Below are 15628 nucleotides of genomic sequence, written 5' to 3'. Positions count from 1 at the left end.
GTCTCTTCTGCACACCCATTCTCCAACACTGTGCCCCATCTGTTCCCTTCTATTCATTGCATTGCTCACACAATAACGTATTAGAGGTGAAAGATTAATGTTGAAAGATGTCATAAATATATTCTCACAAAGCTCTTAACTCACTTTGTATGTTTCAAAGTATACCTGTCAAGGCACCCATGGTTTCAAATGGATTTGTGGTCCTATATATGGGAGTACAGAAATCAATTAGCAAAATAAATAGAATGGATTAGGGAGTCTGTAAAAGTTTGGTAAACTCTTATATGCCGTTACTTGAAATGGCTTACATCTGAATTTACCTGATGAGGTATTAGTGACAGAGGTATGTATCATTACTCATGCAGCTGGACACATGTTGCTCCAGCCATCTGCTCCACGTGCAGTGTACTCATGAGGTTTGTATTATTCCTTTGCCTTTGACTGGAGGGAGGGCAATGATTTAAAAATGGTAGTCTTGGCTGTAGGACTAAAAATCTTGGGACCATTCGCCTTTCAGGAGAAAAGGCTGACCGACAAGGAGATCTAAAAGCTCTCTGAAAACTCAAAAGCTTGATGAATAGGCTCATGTGACTCCAAATATATTTCCATTTTCTTCCAGTTGCTCGCGTCTGCTGCCTATGTGTGCATGCCAAGCCAAGCAAAGCGCTGAGAGAATTCCTTCACAACATGGCAGCAGCACAGCAGACAGTATATTCCCTGGCAGAGAGCTGAAAGCGCTGAATGCTGGTATACGTTCAGAGAGAAAGGCTATCATGAATCTAAGGAGAGGAAAATACATAAGCAATGAAGCATAGCATGTTTAAGACTTTTTCAATTCAGTACGTCAATGGAATATTTTGTACAATCATGCCAAGACTCCCAATTCAAACCCCCCCCCCCCCTCAAATAATAATAAAAAAATAATAATAAATAAATAAAAACATGGACCAAATGTTTAAAATGAGATGTGATCATGTTCAAGAACCTGTTTTTTTTCTGAAGGGCTGGCCAGGGGCTCTGAGGCAGCTGATGCGGCTGTGGCCTGCCAGGACGGGAGGAGCGGCTCCCTGGGTCCTGATGACTTCCAGATGAAAGCCGAGACACCAGCCAGACACAACTCCACACACACGCATGAGGAGGCGTGTGTGTGTGTGTGTGTGAGCATGTTTGTATCAGAGAGAGAGTGAGAGAGAGAGAGAGAGAGGGAGGAAGAGAGAGAAACAGAATGAGAAAGGCCAGAAGATTGTGCTGAGTTGGTGGAGTCTGTAAGTTGTCTGTAGTCTTCCTGCAGGGCTTGACACGCCGCTGCTGTTCAGCACCTTTGGCCCTCATAAGTGCTTTGTAAAGCTGAACCAGAACCCAGAGCTCAGTAAGGCAAAGAGAAGGAGACAGAGAGGAATGGAGGGGACCAGGCTGGGCAGGGTGCTACCTGTCAGGCTTCTGGTCATCTCTGTCTTTTACTGCAATCTCTACTTGACCACTGCTTCGCACTGGAGCAAAGGTAAGACACCTGTTGTTGATAATGCTGTCCTAGAATCCACACCTGACCACAACCCTGGTGTGTGAAAAGACATGAAGTTATTATCAAAGCTATTCTTAATGATTATGAAAATTATTCAGAATGCTTGTTGTGATATATCTATGGTACATTAGCTAAACAGTATTGGTTGATTTGATTTGTACACTGTTTGGGTGTGTTCAGCGGGGACAGCTACAAATTAGTAAGAAGACACACCATCCAGGAATCCTCAACATCTCCTGTAAAAACAATTCTCGGCAGACTTATTGTTGTTGGAAGCACATAGATCTGAGTCATAATTCTAAACAATTTATGAAAAAGAGTTTCCCGTGAACTGCTGTTTTACTAATTAGGCACAATCATGTCCCTGTTAGCCTTTGGAAGTTTTAAAGGGTGCTTCTATCTGTTATTGGTTATAATAACTGTAGCTCACAGATGAAATGCCATTCTAATGCCTTGGAAAGCAGTCAGTCCACTTATCACAGCCTTCACAGGCTTCCAAGTGAACTTGTGTAAAGTGGTTTGACCGTCATGACTTTAGCAGAAGTTAAAACTGTGTGGTTGTGGTGTAAATATTAACATTCTGACAAACACTGAGATTTACATAGGAAAAAAACATTCTCAAGTGGATCGAAATGCTAAATACCACATAGCCTAATAGCTTGCAGTAACTCAGGGAACGATTCATCCCTGGGGACGTAAGTCCTGTTTGGGCCAAAAACATCAAGAGCCATTCCTTTAGCAAATGGATACTCATTTCATCCTGCTTAATCCAGAATAATACTTTTTTTTCCATTTAAAGGCAAGGACCTTCTTTAGGAAGGACATGGAAGGGCTTTCGATATGTAGGGAGTTGCCAAGTAATGATATCTCTTAAAAGTAAAAAAAAAAAATGCCCATCCAAACACATAAGAGTTAGTGGGCCTTAGCCAAGTGCTGTAATTAGCTTTAAGATATGTAAAGTTATTCTGGCCAAAATCTCAGACAAGTTTCCTCCAGAGGACCTCCCAAACAGTCGTATACTTACCTCAGTGATAAGCATACTTTTGACGCATACCAGTTGGTGTAGTATGCTCCGTTGAATGGAGGGTGCTGCTGCCTGTTTTGACTGTGACGCCTGTAAAAATGTGATGGATGGGCATGTCGTCTGTTAATTAAGCCTCAGCCGTCACTCTCGGAGTGAGCGGCCCGAATGAGCGCCAAAACACCCTAACATCAAACACCTGCCCATGCAATCTGGCATGTGCGAGGCTGTAAATGAGCATCGTTAAGTTGTTTTGGATACATGAACTCATGGGCCCCGAGAAAACTGCTTGCGGTCTCTTAGGATTGTGATCGGATTTGTTGCCTATTTCGCAATTCGGGTCTATTTTAGGTGTTTCCCTAGACCACGTATGCAGATGCTCTCTGCACAGATGGTGTGTTGTAGGCTAGGTTATGTTTAAGAATGAGATATTTAACATTTCAGTGACTAATAGTCTGCATGACTTACAGAGAAAGTAGAGGAAAAAAGTAGAGAAAATATATACATATGACCAACTTTCGGATGACATCAAAAAGGCCCCAACTGTAGCCAGTTTTAAATCTAGACTTAAGACCAAACTGTTCTCAGATGCTTTCTGCTAACTGTGCCGAGTTACAAATTCTGAATCTGCCTTGATAATTATTCTACTTTGTCTTTTATGACTTTTTTTTTACTCCTTTTGCCTTTGTTTTTGCTTACTAATTATTCTTTATTTTTAAATGATTTTACCTTGTGTTTTATGTTTTCTTTTTATTATGATCTTTACCTTTTAACTATTCTTTGACTATATTGCCCTTCTATGCTTTTATTTGTTATTATTGTTTTGTTTTGTTTATGTAAAGCACATTGAATGACCTCTGTGTACGAAATGTGCTATATAAATAAACTTGACTTGACTTGACTTATGTGCAGATTTATGCATTTACTCTGTCTGGTAATTTACTCTGTCCAGTGTACAAACTACATAGTCTAACTGTTATGTACATACTATCACCCTGCAGAGATTACACATAGAGATTTGACATGTCTAAAACTAGTAAACCAAACAGCAAGACCAGTCCGACAACTGCCTCCAGCAGTACAACTGGCATTGTGTTTGGCATATCACCAGTACTGTAATATATTTTGGTGGTATGCTTTAAAAGTTTATATATTTTCTGCTGGTTTCTGAATGCCAGGCGTAGGCCTATTGATTTCTTATTTACATCACCATGTACCATCAGAATGAATTTGAGATAGAAATTGGCACTCTATTGGTACATTGGTAGCCTACTCTATTGGTAATTTGTGCTGGCGAGACACGCCGCTCCGTCTGGCATCATGTTTTTGTTTGTTTTTAGGTAATGTTCGTAATTTTATGTAATGTTCTGTTATTTTTTTTGTATTTATTTGTCAAGTTAAATGTTTTCACCTTTTATTTACGTTATTTTCGATAGTTTTGTGTTATACTTGGTCCTTTTTTCTGGCTGATAACTAACGGTAACGTTAGTTTCTATCTACTGGGCTGATATGATGAGCTTGCCTTGACTAGCCGTCCCTCTTCCATCTGACGCTGCACATCCTCTGTCTGGACTCGTCTGGACGGAAAGATTGCTCAGGGCAATGGGCCTACTCTGCGAGAGATCTGCAGCTGCCACGACCACCGAGCTGCGGCTGACCTGCGAGCTGCAATAACGTTAACGTATAGCCTCTGACGCTGGGTGCCTGCAGTCTGGATTGAGTGCTGACGTGGGGAGCTCTGATGGCGACGTCGGGAGCCATGAAGCAACAAACGGTCCTTGCTAAAGCCACCGAGCTGCTGTCTGATCAGCAGGAAGATCGCCCATCATGACTTCAGACTGTTGTTCTTCCGGTGCTCTGCTCTCCAGACTGCCAGTAAATTCTCTGAGTTGGTCAGTGAAAGAACTTTGTTGGTCTTGCATTGGCAGTTTCACGCGGGTCATCATTGCCCTTGGACTTTTTCAGCCGGTTGGAAATTGGACTAATTTTAACATGATTATTATTATTTTATTTATTTATTTTCAATTTGCTGTGTTGTCTGTCTCGTAGGCCTACGTCTTAGGGGCCGTGCACACGACGCCGGTTTTTGTGAAACCGGTGAGGTTTTGTTAACGGTTACGCCTTGCATGTACACGACGCCGGCAGTTTAGGAGACTTAAACCATAGAATGTCTAATAAGGGGAGAACCGCCACTCTCGGGAAGTTTCCGGTTTCTGAACTGGTTGCAGTTCCAATTCTGGTTCCACATGAGGGCGCTCACGAATAAGTGCATGGAGGGCTATGGAGCTGTACCCCTCAAATCCACTTTTCTCGGGATATAATTTTTTGGCCAGAAATTTGAATGTTGCATGCGAAAGAGAGGGCAGAGAAAATACACACCGCTGAGTATTATATTTTTTGAGTCACTTATTTGTTCTAAAAAGCCTTTCAAATGTGTCAATGACGTCATTCATTAGCAGAAAGCTAGTGAGTTGTGGGCAACAACGACCCAACCTGTAAGAAATCAAAAGGACGTAAGTACTCGTTCATTCAACTTTTGACCTATAATCCATATTGATCTTGCAGAAACCACAATCCAATCTTCGATTTGTCAAGGACAACCAGGTTAAAGAGACACATTTAGCCATCTAGCTTCATAGTCCCCCATTGTTTTTGCACTTCTCCTAGCGGAACTGCAGCAGATTGCAGGTACAATGGAGTTAATAGGGAGTGATCCGGCTCTCCGTAAACGGGCTCTGCTTAAACCGATAGCTTTTGAAACCGGCTTCCGAAGTGGGAACTTTTGAAACCGCCGGCTAACTTTCGCTGTGTAGACGCCTGTAGGTGCGAAGCCGGCAACTTTATGACGACATAGCCCCACCTCTCAACTCAGCCACGGCACTCAACCTGACATGCTTGTCAAAACAAACCAAACCATTTATTTATCATATTAAAATGTTTTTCTTTCCCCTGTCATGATTTATGTGCACAATGTAGCCTATCAGCCTTTAGTGGCTAAGTTAGAAGCACACGTTAGCTTAACTTAGTTAAACATTAGCTTACTGCATGTTAATTTCTCCAGTGGCGCTCAGACCTAATGCAATGCGTAGGCTAAGCATTTAAAAATTCACATAGCAGTCACATACCTTGAAAATGAACTTTATTAGTTTAACAGTTGAATTGAAAACCGAATTGTCTGTATTTGTCCTTATTTCATGCGACTGCTTAACCAGAGCACTTATTAGACATTCTCTGGCTTAACAAACGGTTTTAACAATGTTTTCTTCTACGCGATTCACAAAATTATCGTGAAGCTTCTGCACAGCGGCGCCATCGACTGGTCTGGCATATGCACTACAGCACATTTAGCCGGTTACACCTCTGTGTGTACACGCAAGGTTTTTTCTTGCCGGAGTCGTTAAAGGTGTTAAAGCGGTAAGAGAAAATCCACCCGGCGGTGTCGTGTAAACGGCCTCTTACGGTACCGATCCACTTGCACGACACTTCTTTTTGTCGTGTCGCATTCCACTCTAGTCCTATGGGTGACGTCAAGCGACTTTAACGCGCCTGCAAAGCATTCCGGGAAGGCAGCGCTGCATTTGAAATAATGTCGCGCTTCAAAAAGCTGGCCGATGCCCAGCTTTATGCAAATGAATCCGTTGAACGCGAGGCGACTCTCCAATGAAAGGATGAGTTTGTAGGTCCTTTGTTCTACCACAACGGTGCCTGTGAAACTTAAGATACGTTAAAACGAACTGAGTATGAGCTGGTAACTGACATTTTAAACAAAACGCCCACACACGACTGAACGTGGGGAGGCAGCGCGACATCTATGCGACACGACAAAATGAAGTGTCGTGCAAGTGGATCGGTACCGTAACGGTACCGATCCACTTGCACGACCCGACATACGCATGGTGTCGCGCTGCCTCCCCTTGTTCAGTCGTGTGTGGGCGTTTCGTTTAAAATGTCAGTTACCAGCTCATACTCATACTCGTCATTCGTTTTAACGTATCTTAAGTGTTTTTCCACAAATGGACCACAATTTTAGGCATGTACTTAACAGTATACAACACATTAATAGCCTAAACAAACTATGCAAGCCATTTCGAAATCCACCAACACCAACACCAACAGTCAATATATTCATCCAAATCCTAGTTTCGTTTGTTTTATGGACTACTAGGTGGTCGTGGAAGAGATCGTTAAAACATTATTTTTCTTGTAAGCGGAACCAAAGTTTCACAGGCACCGTTGTGGTAGAACAAAGGACCTACAACCTCGTCCTTTCATTGGAGAGTCGCCTCGCGTTCAACGGATTCATTTGCATAAAGATGGGCCTCGGCCAGCTTCTTTGTCGCGCTACATTATTTCAAATGCAGCGCTGCCTTCCCGGGATGCTTTGCGGGCGCGTTAAAGTCGCTTGACGTCACCCATAGGACTAGAGTGGAATGCGACACGACAAAAAGAAGTGTCGTGTATGTGGATCGGTACCGGTACCGATCCACATGCACGACACTTCTTTTTGTCGTTAAAACGAACTGAATATGAGCTGGTAACTGACATTTTAAACGAAACGCCCACACACGACTGAACGAGGGGAGGCAGCGCGACACCATGCGTATGTCGGGTCGTGCAAGTGGATCGGTACTGTTAGTGTCACGGGAACGCTGGCGACTACGCCGCTCCGTCCAGCATCTTTTGTGTTTGTTATTTTTTTAAATGTGGTGTCAACGCTGGCGACTACGCCGCTCCGTCTGGCATTTTTTGTCTTATTGTCTTTTGTTTTTTGTCTATTGTCTTGTATGTGGAGCGCTTTGGGTTGCACTTTGTGCATGTTAAATGCGCTATACTAAATAAAACTGACTTGACTTGACTTGACTTGGTATATTATGAACGTAAAGTCCTGCAATATGTCACTTTAGGATGAACAAGAGTAGTTGAGTAAAAGGGACTATGATGACAAGACACAAGTCAAATTGGCCATCTATGGTGTTTGCCACACTGAATCGGCATCAAGATCAAAAGCAACATATCTAGCCAATGAGGAACTATATGTTTTCAGAACAAACATATTTTAATCATTAATTGTGAGGAATGTTGTTTTCGTCAGACTGTTTCATAATGGATTGAAAATCTGGGGGATTTAACTCAGGCCTCTTTCCAATTAATAACATATGTTATACAGTACTTACACTTTCAGTGTCATTTTGTGCAAGAAAATGCACTATACAGTTACATGTTTACTTACTTTTTTACTTACTTATAAATTCAGTGCATTGGCCAGGTCAGTGAGGTGAGATTATAATCTGTGTAAAAGCTAATTTGTCTGTTGATGTTGGCAAAAAAAAAGAAGTTAACCAGGCTACGACCAAATGGTAGAACAGTAGTTCTTCATAGTTGTTTGCCATTTTAGGGAGTATTTCATTTCATAACATCCCTCCTCTTCTCCATGGCGTTTAGTTAGAGCCATTTTGAGTTACGCTGTGTTCCTTAACTGAACTGTGCTGGCAGACCCTGGTCCAGACCCTGTCCGAATGATAAAGTGTTTGTTTGTCCCTTCCTCAAGCGAGCATTCTTGGCATGTCCGGTTATTTGGGGTTGAGTGAACTTGTGAGTTGATTTTTGTGTTTATGTGTAAGTGTGTTATGTGTGTTTGTGATTCAGAGGTCTGAGATGATTTAGTGGAACGCACAGAAGACACCATGGAGCTCTTGAATAATTTGCCACACAGTGAACAACTGGTCTTGTGAAAGCCATGATTGACAACAAGCCACATGTTTGTGATGAAATTCCAGTGATCTGTCACCAAACTTGTCTCACATTCTCAATGTTTGCTCCACCTGCATTGGCATATGTACTATAAAGGTTCAGAGGTTCAGTCGAGGGAGTTTAAATCATCTCATACCTCACTATTGCAGTTCCCAGGCGCGGCATATGTGTTTTTCTCTTTAGCATTCCATGTAAAAGACTAGGGCTTTCACATGCTTCACCAGTCACATGCTCAGGATATGACTAGGGGCCGACAACTCATCACAGATGGCCAACCTGTGGTGCATATGTCTGGACACTTTGAAATTTTGCCCCCTAACCCCCCATCTGCCTCCATCACAACTCACACCCACCCTGAAAACCTTTGAAAGTGTGGCCATAACCTCTGGAAGGGTTCTCTTCTGTAGGTGTTGTCTATAGGGTGTCCTTCTGTATAGCTACATCCTGTTACTGTCTCCGAAAAGATTGAGCCAAAAACAGCACAATTTCATGTCGTGATCTGCTTATGCAGAGACGATGGTGGCAGCAGTTGCCTATTCTGCACACAGGCGAGCCACCAAAACCTGGGGCCTGCGTGGTGCAATGCGGACTCCTTCACCAATTAGAGGTGATTTCACCGGTGTTGCACACGGGGTCATCCGGCGAGCCTGCCGTATGAATCATCCATATTCCTGGCGCCCCGTGGCAGGCTATAATTTAGAGTTAGAGTCAGAAGGGTAGGTGATGAATTAGACTTTTTTCAGACCCCTTGTGCATTATGTGTTTTTTTTCACCTGCATTTCTCCTCTCCCTCCCTACTTCTCAGCCCTCTACCCATCTGCATACAGAGTGAAGAGAGGGACGCCAGCTTTCATCAACCCCACCTTCCAGAAGTCTGTAAAGGACATCAACTTGCTGTACGAGGTGAGCAAAGTTTCTGTTGTAAACACAACTAGAATAACACATTTTTAACACTTTTTCATAGAAATAAAAGATGAAAATATGTAACCTTTTGTCATATATGGCATATATAAGCAGGGTGCGATTTGTGTAAAAACCAGAGGGGGGGGGGGTGATTTTGAATAAGTTTGTAAACCCCCCACACCCCACCCACCCCCCCAAAAAAAAAATGAACGAACGATTCATAGCCTAGTAATGTCATGGCTAATAATACCCTATATTATTTTTGCCACCTTTGTAACATTTTAGTTTTAGTTTACCGTGGTGTATGACTAAACAGCGAGTGTGCTTGGTATGATGATCAGCTCCTCTAATGCAGGGTAGGACTACGTTTTGACAAGCATACAAATTCACCTTGTTCTTGCCCCATCTGAAATGAATTGTCTACTTTTGCTGCCTCCATCCTTTCTGTATTTGTTGTGTAAAAAAACGTTGTATATGATGGCACTGAAGTCCTAAGTTAGTGCATTGGCTAACAGTGTTAGTTGGTAACCAAATAGCCTACACATTGCGCTACACGCTGCGTAGGCTACGTGCATTCTCTCTCCTGCTGATTTGCGTTCAGTGGCCAAGTGCGTAATATTGCAAAAGTTGAAAAAATAAATGTGTTTATTGTAGCCTACCGAAAATAAATAGCCTATCATACTGTCAGTTAATTGCCTACAGTGCAGTGAAGAGTTTGGAGAGTAAAGTTATAGGGCAACTTGAAGTTTTATGAAAATAATTTACGAACCAGAACATAAAGACCATGAAGCTTCCATTTCTTGCAGCTGTTAAAACACCTGCTAGATAGTTTAAATACCCACCAACATTCGTTTTTGCAGTACAGATTATTTCTAAAAGTTATTTGTCTACTACTGGCTGATTTATCAAACGAGTGCTTCTAGGTTCGTCCTCCGCAAACTACAGGTGTTTCGGTAGAGAGCCAAGCAATTTCTGTAACGCTTTTTGTGACATTCAGCATCTCCTCATTCGGACAATAGGCCTACGTTCTACTCTACGTGCAGTTGTCCTCCATCTCAGTTGCATCAGTTTTCTAATTTTGAAGGTTCTAAAACATTATTATGCTTCACTGAATCCTTCTCGTTTTCTTTCATTTGTCCAGCTAACTTTTCCATTGAACCTAGCCATTTATGATGGATTACACACTCGACATTCTGAAATGTCCTGCACGATCAAGGCCAAATTAAGTTATCACGCAGCCACTGTGTCAGCAGCATCAGTGCTGACGGTGACGGTGCGTTTCTGATGTCAGATTATTATGTAGGCTAGCCTACTAGACTGTTCTCACGTTGCAGCGCTTTACTTATATGAAGTAGCATTAATCAATATGAGGGGCAGAGGGGGATAAATGTTGTCCCCCCCGACGATAAAAATAATTTAGCAGAGGTAGGCATAGGAAAACCAGAGGTGGGGAAATCCTCACCACCCCCCCTACAAATCACACCCTGTAGGGGAGACCGGGGCTGGTTGTCTCACGGGTTGGTTGTCACATTGCTTATTCCAGGCACACTAGGTGATGCTGTGATAAAATTTTGATATCAAAATGTTACCCTTTGATAGCTTACTCATTTGCACTAGGAATTTTGCTGAGCAGACACACAGCATTGAAGTGAGGAGACAATTTTTAAATTTCATGGGTCAGAGTAAATTTTCATGTTGGTGTTGTTTTTGTATTGAGAGCTTGTAGGATATTAGTAGTTCAAAAACAAAACACTCATTAAAAAGCCAAAGGTAGTAGCTTTATTTTGAGTCATATTTTAGCTATCAAGTTAAAGCCATGTGGCAGCTAGGTTAACATCTTTGTCAAGAGGTCAGTTGGGGATGGTTGTCACATAGCTCGTGGGGTTGGTTGTCACATGTGTTTGTTGTCACTGAGACACAGTTGTCACTGTGTTTGCAACTTTGTTTGCAACTTACATGATAATAAAGAGGTTTTAGCACGGAAAATGATTTCATTTCATTTCTCAACACAGTAGACAATTCAAGTAACTGATCACCTCCTTAAATCCCATTGTTTAAACATAAGGGGCATTGATGACAACTATCATAGGGGTGGTATTCGTGATGGGGTTGATTGTCACATTGTGTCAGAGTGTCTTTGATGGTTAATTGCTCCCTGTTACAATACATTCTAAAAGTAAAAATTATACACATTTAGAGCCAAGACCCCAAGCTTTCATTTCATGTAGGAATTACTGCTGAAAGAGTTTTTGAAGATGAGCAATTCATGCATGAGTAAAAATTGTGACAACCAACCCCGGTCTCCCCTATATAAGGATATGCAGAGTTACCATCAATACTCAAATACACATATTTGTTGTGCTTCATTCTTTCTTATTAACTGATTCAAATTGACCTGTGAGTACACCACTCTTGTGTACACTCTTAAAACGAATGTGTTGAAAACAACACAACTTGCATTGTTTTTAACATACTGTATCTGTTTCCAGATAGGGACAACACAGTTTGTGTTGTTTCCTTTTTTTATTTGTTACACAATATGTGTTGAAAACAACATAACTTGTGTTGTTTTAACACATCCCTGTATCAAGATAGGGACAACACATTCGTTTTAAGAGTGTAGTCTCAGTACCTGAGGTCTTTCCAAAGCAGCACTGCACATGGCTGTTGAAGCTTTCTTCTCCTTTCCCCTCTTCCCTCCACATTCATTTAGGACAGTGGTTCTTAACCTTTTTTGAACAAACGCCCCCTGACCACATCATGATTGTCTTACCCCTCGAATCTCTATGATTGTCAGAATGTTGGAAGCTTATGAGCTGTATGTAACTGTATTATATATGAGTGATGTATTCTGGTGTAGGAAAGGCCTTTCTGTTTTCTGTTGATATTTTGAATAAGATTAGGCAACATATCAGGAGGCTACAGTAAGTTGCCTGAGAGAGGTTATCAGAGAATGTTGGCAGCATACAGTGAAATATATCAGTGGAGATTTATTCAATCATTTGCATAAGACTTATATTGTCTTGTCTGATGGAACGTGCTACCAGTTCCTCCCAGAGCAGTTTTTTTCATTTTAGTTTTTTTTTTTTAATCAAGGGAGTAGCAGGTCCGGTGGTAGGAAATTAGGAATAATGTTATGAGAGTATTAAAATACGGGATATTTTACGGGAAAATATTAATACGGGATAACAGCGACACATCATGGAACATATAATGTCAACTGAAATAACTGGTAAACAAGCAATAACTTTCCAAGGCATCAGTAGGCTAGGCTGTTATACCGAGGTAAATTCACAAATGTATCCAGAGCACAGGCCTATGTGTCATTTTTTTAAAAAGAATTCAAAAAGGCCAGCTGGGGAATGTGAATATGCGAGTGACAACGCTCATCAAGCATCAAGCTTTCATTTACCTGTGAGGGCAAAAGTAGAGTAACCTATATCGAGCATGCAACCGCGGCCTGTAGGGGCAGCCGTGGCCTACTGGTTAGCGCTTCGGACTTGTAACCGGAGGGTTGCCGGTTCGAACCCCGACCAGTAGGCACGGCTGAAGTACCCTTGAGCAAGGCACCTAACCCCTCACTGCTCCCCGAGCGCCGCTGTTGTTGCAGCTGCACCGGGATTAGTGTGTGCTGAGTGTGTTTCACTAATTCACAGATTGGGATAAATGCAGAGACCAAATTTCCCTCACGGGATCAAAAGAGTATATACTTACTTACTTACTTATAGGCAGAGATCCACTTTAGCATGTGCTGTGTGTTTATGAGCCTACATTTTCATTTTTGGAGCCCTGAATTGTTCATCAATTATATTGCTTCGGCAGGCTATGCCCTATTTTGTGTAATGAGAGACTATAAAGCCCGCCCTAACAAACAACTATAGGTAGATCTGCAAAAATAGCACAAAGAGAGGCCCATCACTATGATTTGCCTGTCATTTTCTCTCACTATGTTTCTCTCTTTCTCACTCCTGCATGAAGACTAATCGATTTTCCACAATAACAACTCATGGCAGATTTTGATGTGAAAATGCGTGCCCGATGCGTCTGTTTCTGTCATAAGCTTAAAAGTTGTGATGTATAACTTTGATTAACGCCCCCCATTTGTACCTGAGCGCCCCTCTCTGCTATCTTGTTCACAACGGCCTCCAACACTGTCAAAACGCCCCGGTACCGCCCTCATTGAGAAACCCTAATTTAGGAGAATAGTTACACAGCAATGTCAAAACATTCAGAATTTCAAGCATTTAAAATGTTCAACCCTCTAGGCTCTTAAGAATGTTCATTAATTGAACAACTGTGTTTAAACTGGTTGGAGGCTGTTGACATGGTGACTAGCCATGCGCCTCTGTTGCTAACCAAAACTGTATAATACAGATCTCACATAAAATTGGAGATGCAAAGTGCTAGGAACAGGACTTCAGGGTTGCAGTTTCACTTCGTGAAACATTTTCTTTTCTCAAACATTCATCAACCGACTTCACCCTCTCTCTCTGTGTCTCCTTTGGTTTCTAAAGGAATTCACTAAATCCCTAGCAGGTCCGTCACCACGAGAATGCTTTGTGGCTAACGATGATGACACTTTGTGATTTCAACGTCTGTTGTGTTTCTTGTGATGGATGGGAGAACACCGAGTTGTGGGGTGATCAAACAGACAAAGTAGAACAACAGACGATGGTCTCCAGACCTCTTTCATTCTTGCCAGTCAATCATCTGTTTTGAGCTAAAGTGTTCTGCACAAGAGGAAGCTGCAAAACATCCTGCCTTCCAAAAAAAGAAGACACACATCCAATGACAAGCTTTTAAACATCAAAATTAAGAAGTTTAGGTGAGCAAATAAAGGACAGCTGCCCAAGTAGAAAAACTGGACCTGAACTGGACTATAAAAAAAAATGCTCTATAAAACTGAGCAGCCTACATGTCATTATGAATTGATGTATGTTTTCAAAGTAATAACGTTTTTGTAAGTGATGTTTACAAAATATGACCATTACATCGTTTGATTATGAAGTTTTTCATACACAATAGACCTATCCTCGAATATGTCAGAGGAATGATCAAACGTACTAACTCATCTCTTCTTAGATCACCTAACCGTTCACTGAGTAATTGGAAAAAAAAAAAAAAAAAACTTTTATATTATCGTTTTTATTATTATTATCACTTGCTAAGAGAGATACTGCTACAGTATTTACACTTTCTAGATACCTTCACTTGGGTCGTTGGGGTTCAAATCTATTTTACTTACATGGTGCTTTATATTAATTCAGAAAAAATATGAAATCATTACTCTGTGTTGACCTTTGACACTCCTCTTTAGATCCTGATGTCTGGTCTTCACCTGGAGGAGGAGGAGGGTTTCTTCAGTGAGGTGGATGAGGAGCTGGCCTCTCTGCGTCGAGTCCAGACGCTTGAGGTCATCTGCAAGGACGTGCTTCCCAGGAAGCTGTCAGAGATCCGGCGCCTGATCGCTGAGCTGAAGCATCGCAGCGGCCCTCTCCGTCGGGAGGATTTCGAACGCACCGTGCTGACCATGGTCTACGCAGCGCAGAAGCTCACGCACACGCCAGCAGGCTACCAGAGAGACATGTGGGCCGAGGCCCTGCTGCACCTGGAGCAAGCGGTCAGACAAGACCTCTCACTCAGGTGAGGAGGTCTCTGGAGCTGTATGGTCAGCATGCCTCGGGCAGAACAACATGCCAGTGGAGTCCTGTCCATGTCTAGCACTCAACAGCTGGGCTGAGCTTTTGGAATGCCCTCTGAGCCTGTGACAGCAGAATTGCGGCAAGTTAAACAAGCACAGGTGCTCCAAGTGCACCAAATACTTTTTGTCAACTGTAAATACTGTACCTAAGATGGCTTAAAACAAGTGTAGCTGTGACTGACCATAGCATTTTACACACAAAAGATGGTACCTTAACTGTATCTGTAACTGCAAATACTGCAAAACTGGTTTGTGCTGTATCATAATAGTTTTAATGTGTATTAAATTGCTTTATTGTTAAGTGGCATTACTGTTTATTATTGTCATAAGAAACCATAATGCATATCAATGAATGTATAAGCACTTTTAAGGTTTATTAAATATTCAATTGTTACAGTATATTGTGCCAATGATTGGTCATCTGAGATAGTCTGCATGGTGTTGCTGACCTCTAGTGGTAATTTAGCTTTACTTAGCCTACTATTTTACTACCAAACTCCACTCATCATTTAAAGCTGAGCATACTGTGTTTATCCCATAACCCTAGTGGTCCCACACAAAAAGTTTGAGCATGGCCTACTAATCCTACCCTGTGTTTACACATCTATAAATGGAGTCCATCCAAGTACAGAACAAAGTGCAGAGGCCTACACTTAATGTAGTGACTGGCAAAAAATTGTTTGCATGTGATGGACAGAAAAAGAAGTGTGAAGTGAATGAAGGAACAGCT

The 15628-nt window shown here is 41.9% G+C and overlaps 1 protein-coding gene across 1 annotated transcript; it reads left to right on the top strand.

The window, feature by feature from the left end:
• The first annotated feature begins 1398 nt into the window (after positions 1-1398).
• fam180a (family with sequence similarity 180 member A) lies at positions 1399-14844 on the top strand. The gene is made up of 3 exons (XM_076296489.1): positions 1399-1501; positions 9100-9197; positions 14515-14844. Exons 1-3 carry the CDS (start codon positions 1399-1401, stop codon positions 14842-14844), a joined length of 531 nt encoding a protein of 176 aa, XP_076152604.1.
• The last annotated feature ends 784 nt before the right edge of the window (positions 14845-15628 follow it).

This window comes from Alosa pseudoharengus, unplaced genomic scaffold, assembly GCF_046254945.1.
Source record: "Alosa pseudoharengus isolate Yale_2024_CS ecotype anadromous, Long Island Sound unplaced genomic scaffold, YU_APseudo_1.1 YU_APseudo_1.1_scf_20, whole genome shotgun sequence".
NCBI lineage: Eukaryota > Metazoa > Chordata > Actinopteri > Clupeiformes > Clupeidae > Alosa > Alosa pseudoharengus.
This window is presented reverse-complemented; position numbering and strand designations above follow the sequence as displayed.

Bases quoted from the DNA above. Each gene is read 5' to 3' on its own strand.
- fam180a (XM_076296489.1), top strand. From the start codon at position 1,399: ATGGAGGGGACCAGGCTGGGCAGGGTGCTACCTGTCAGGCTTCTGGTC. The intron at 1,502-9,099 runs GTAAGACACCTG...CCTACTTCTCAG, and splicing joins TGCTTCGCACTGGAGCAAAG to CCCTCTACCCATCTGCATAC. The intron at 9,198-14,514 runs GTGAGCAAAGTT...ACTCCTCTTTAG, and splicing joins ACATCAACTTGCTGTACGAG to ATCCTGATGTCTGGTCTTCA.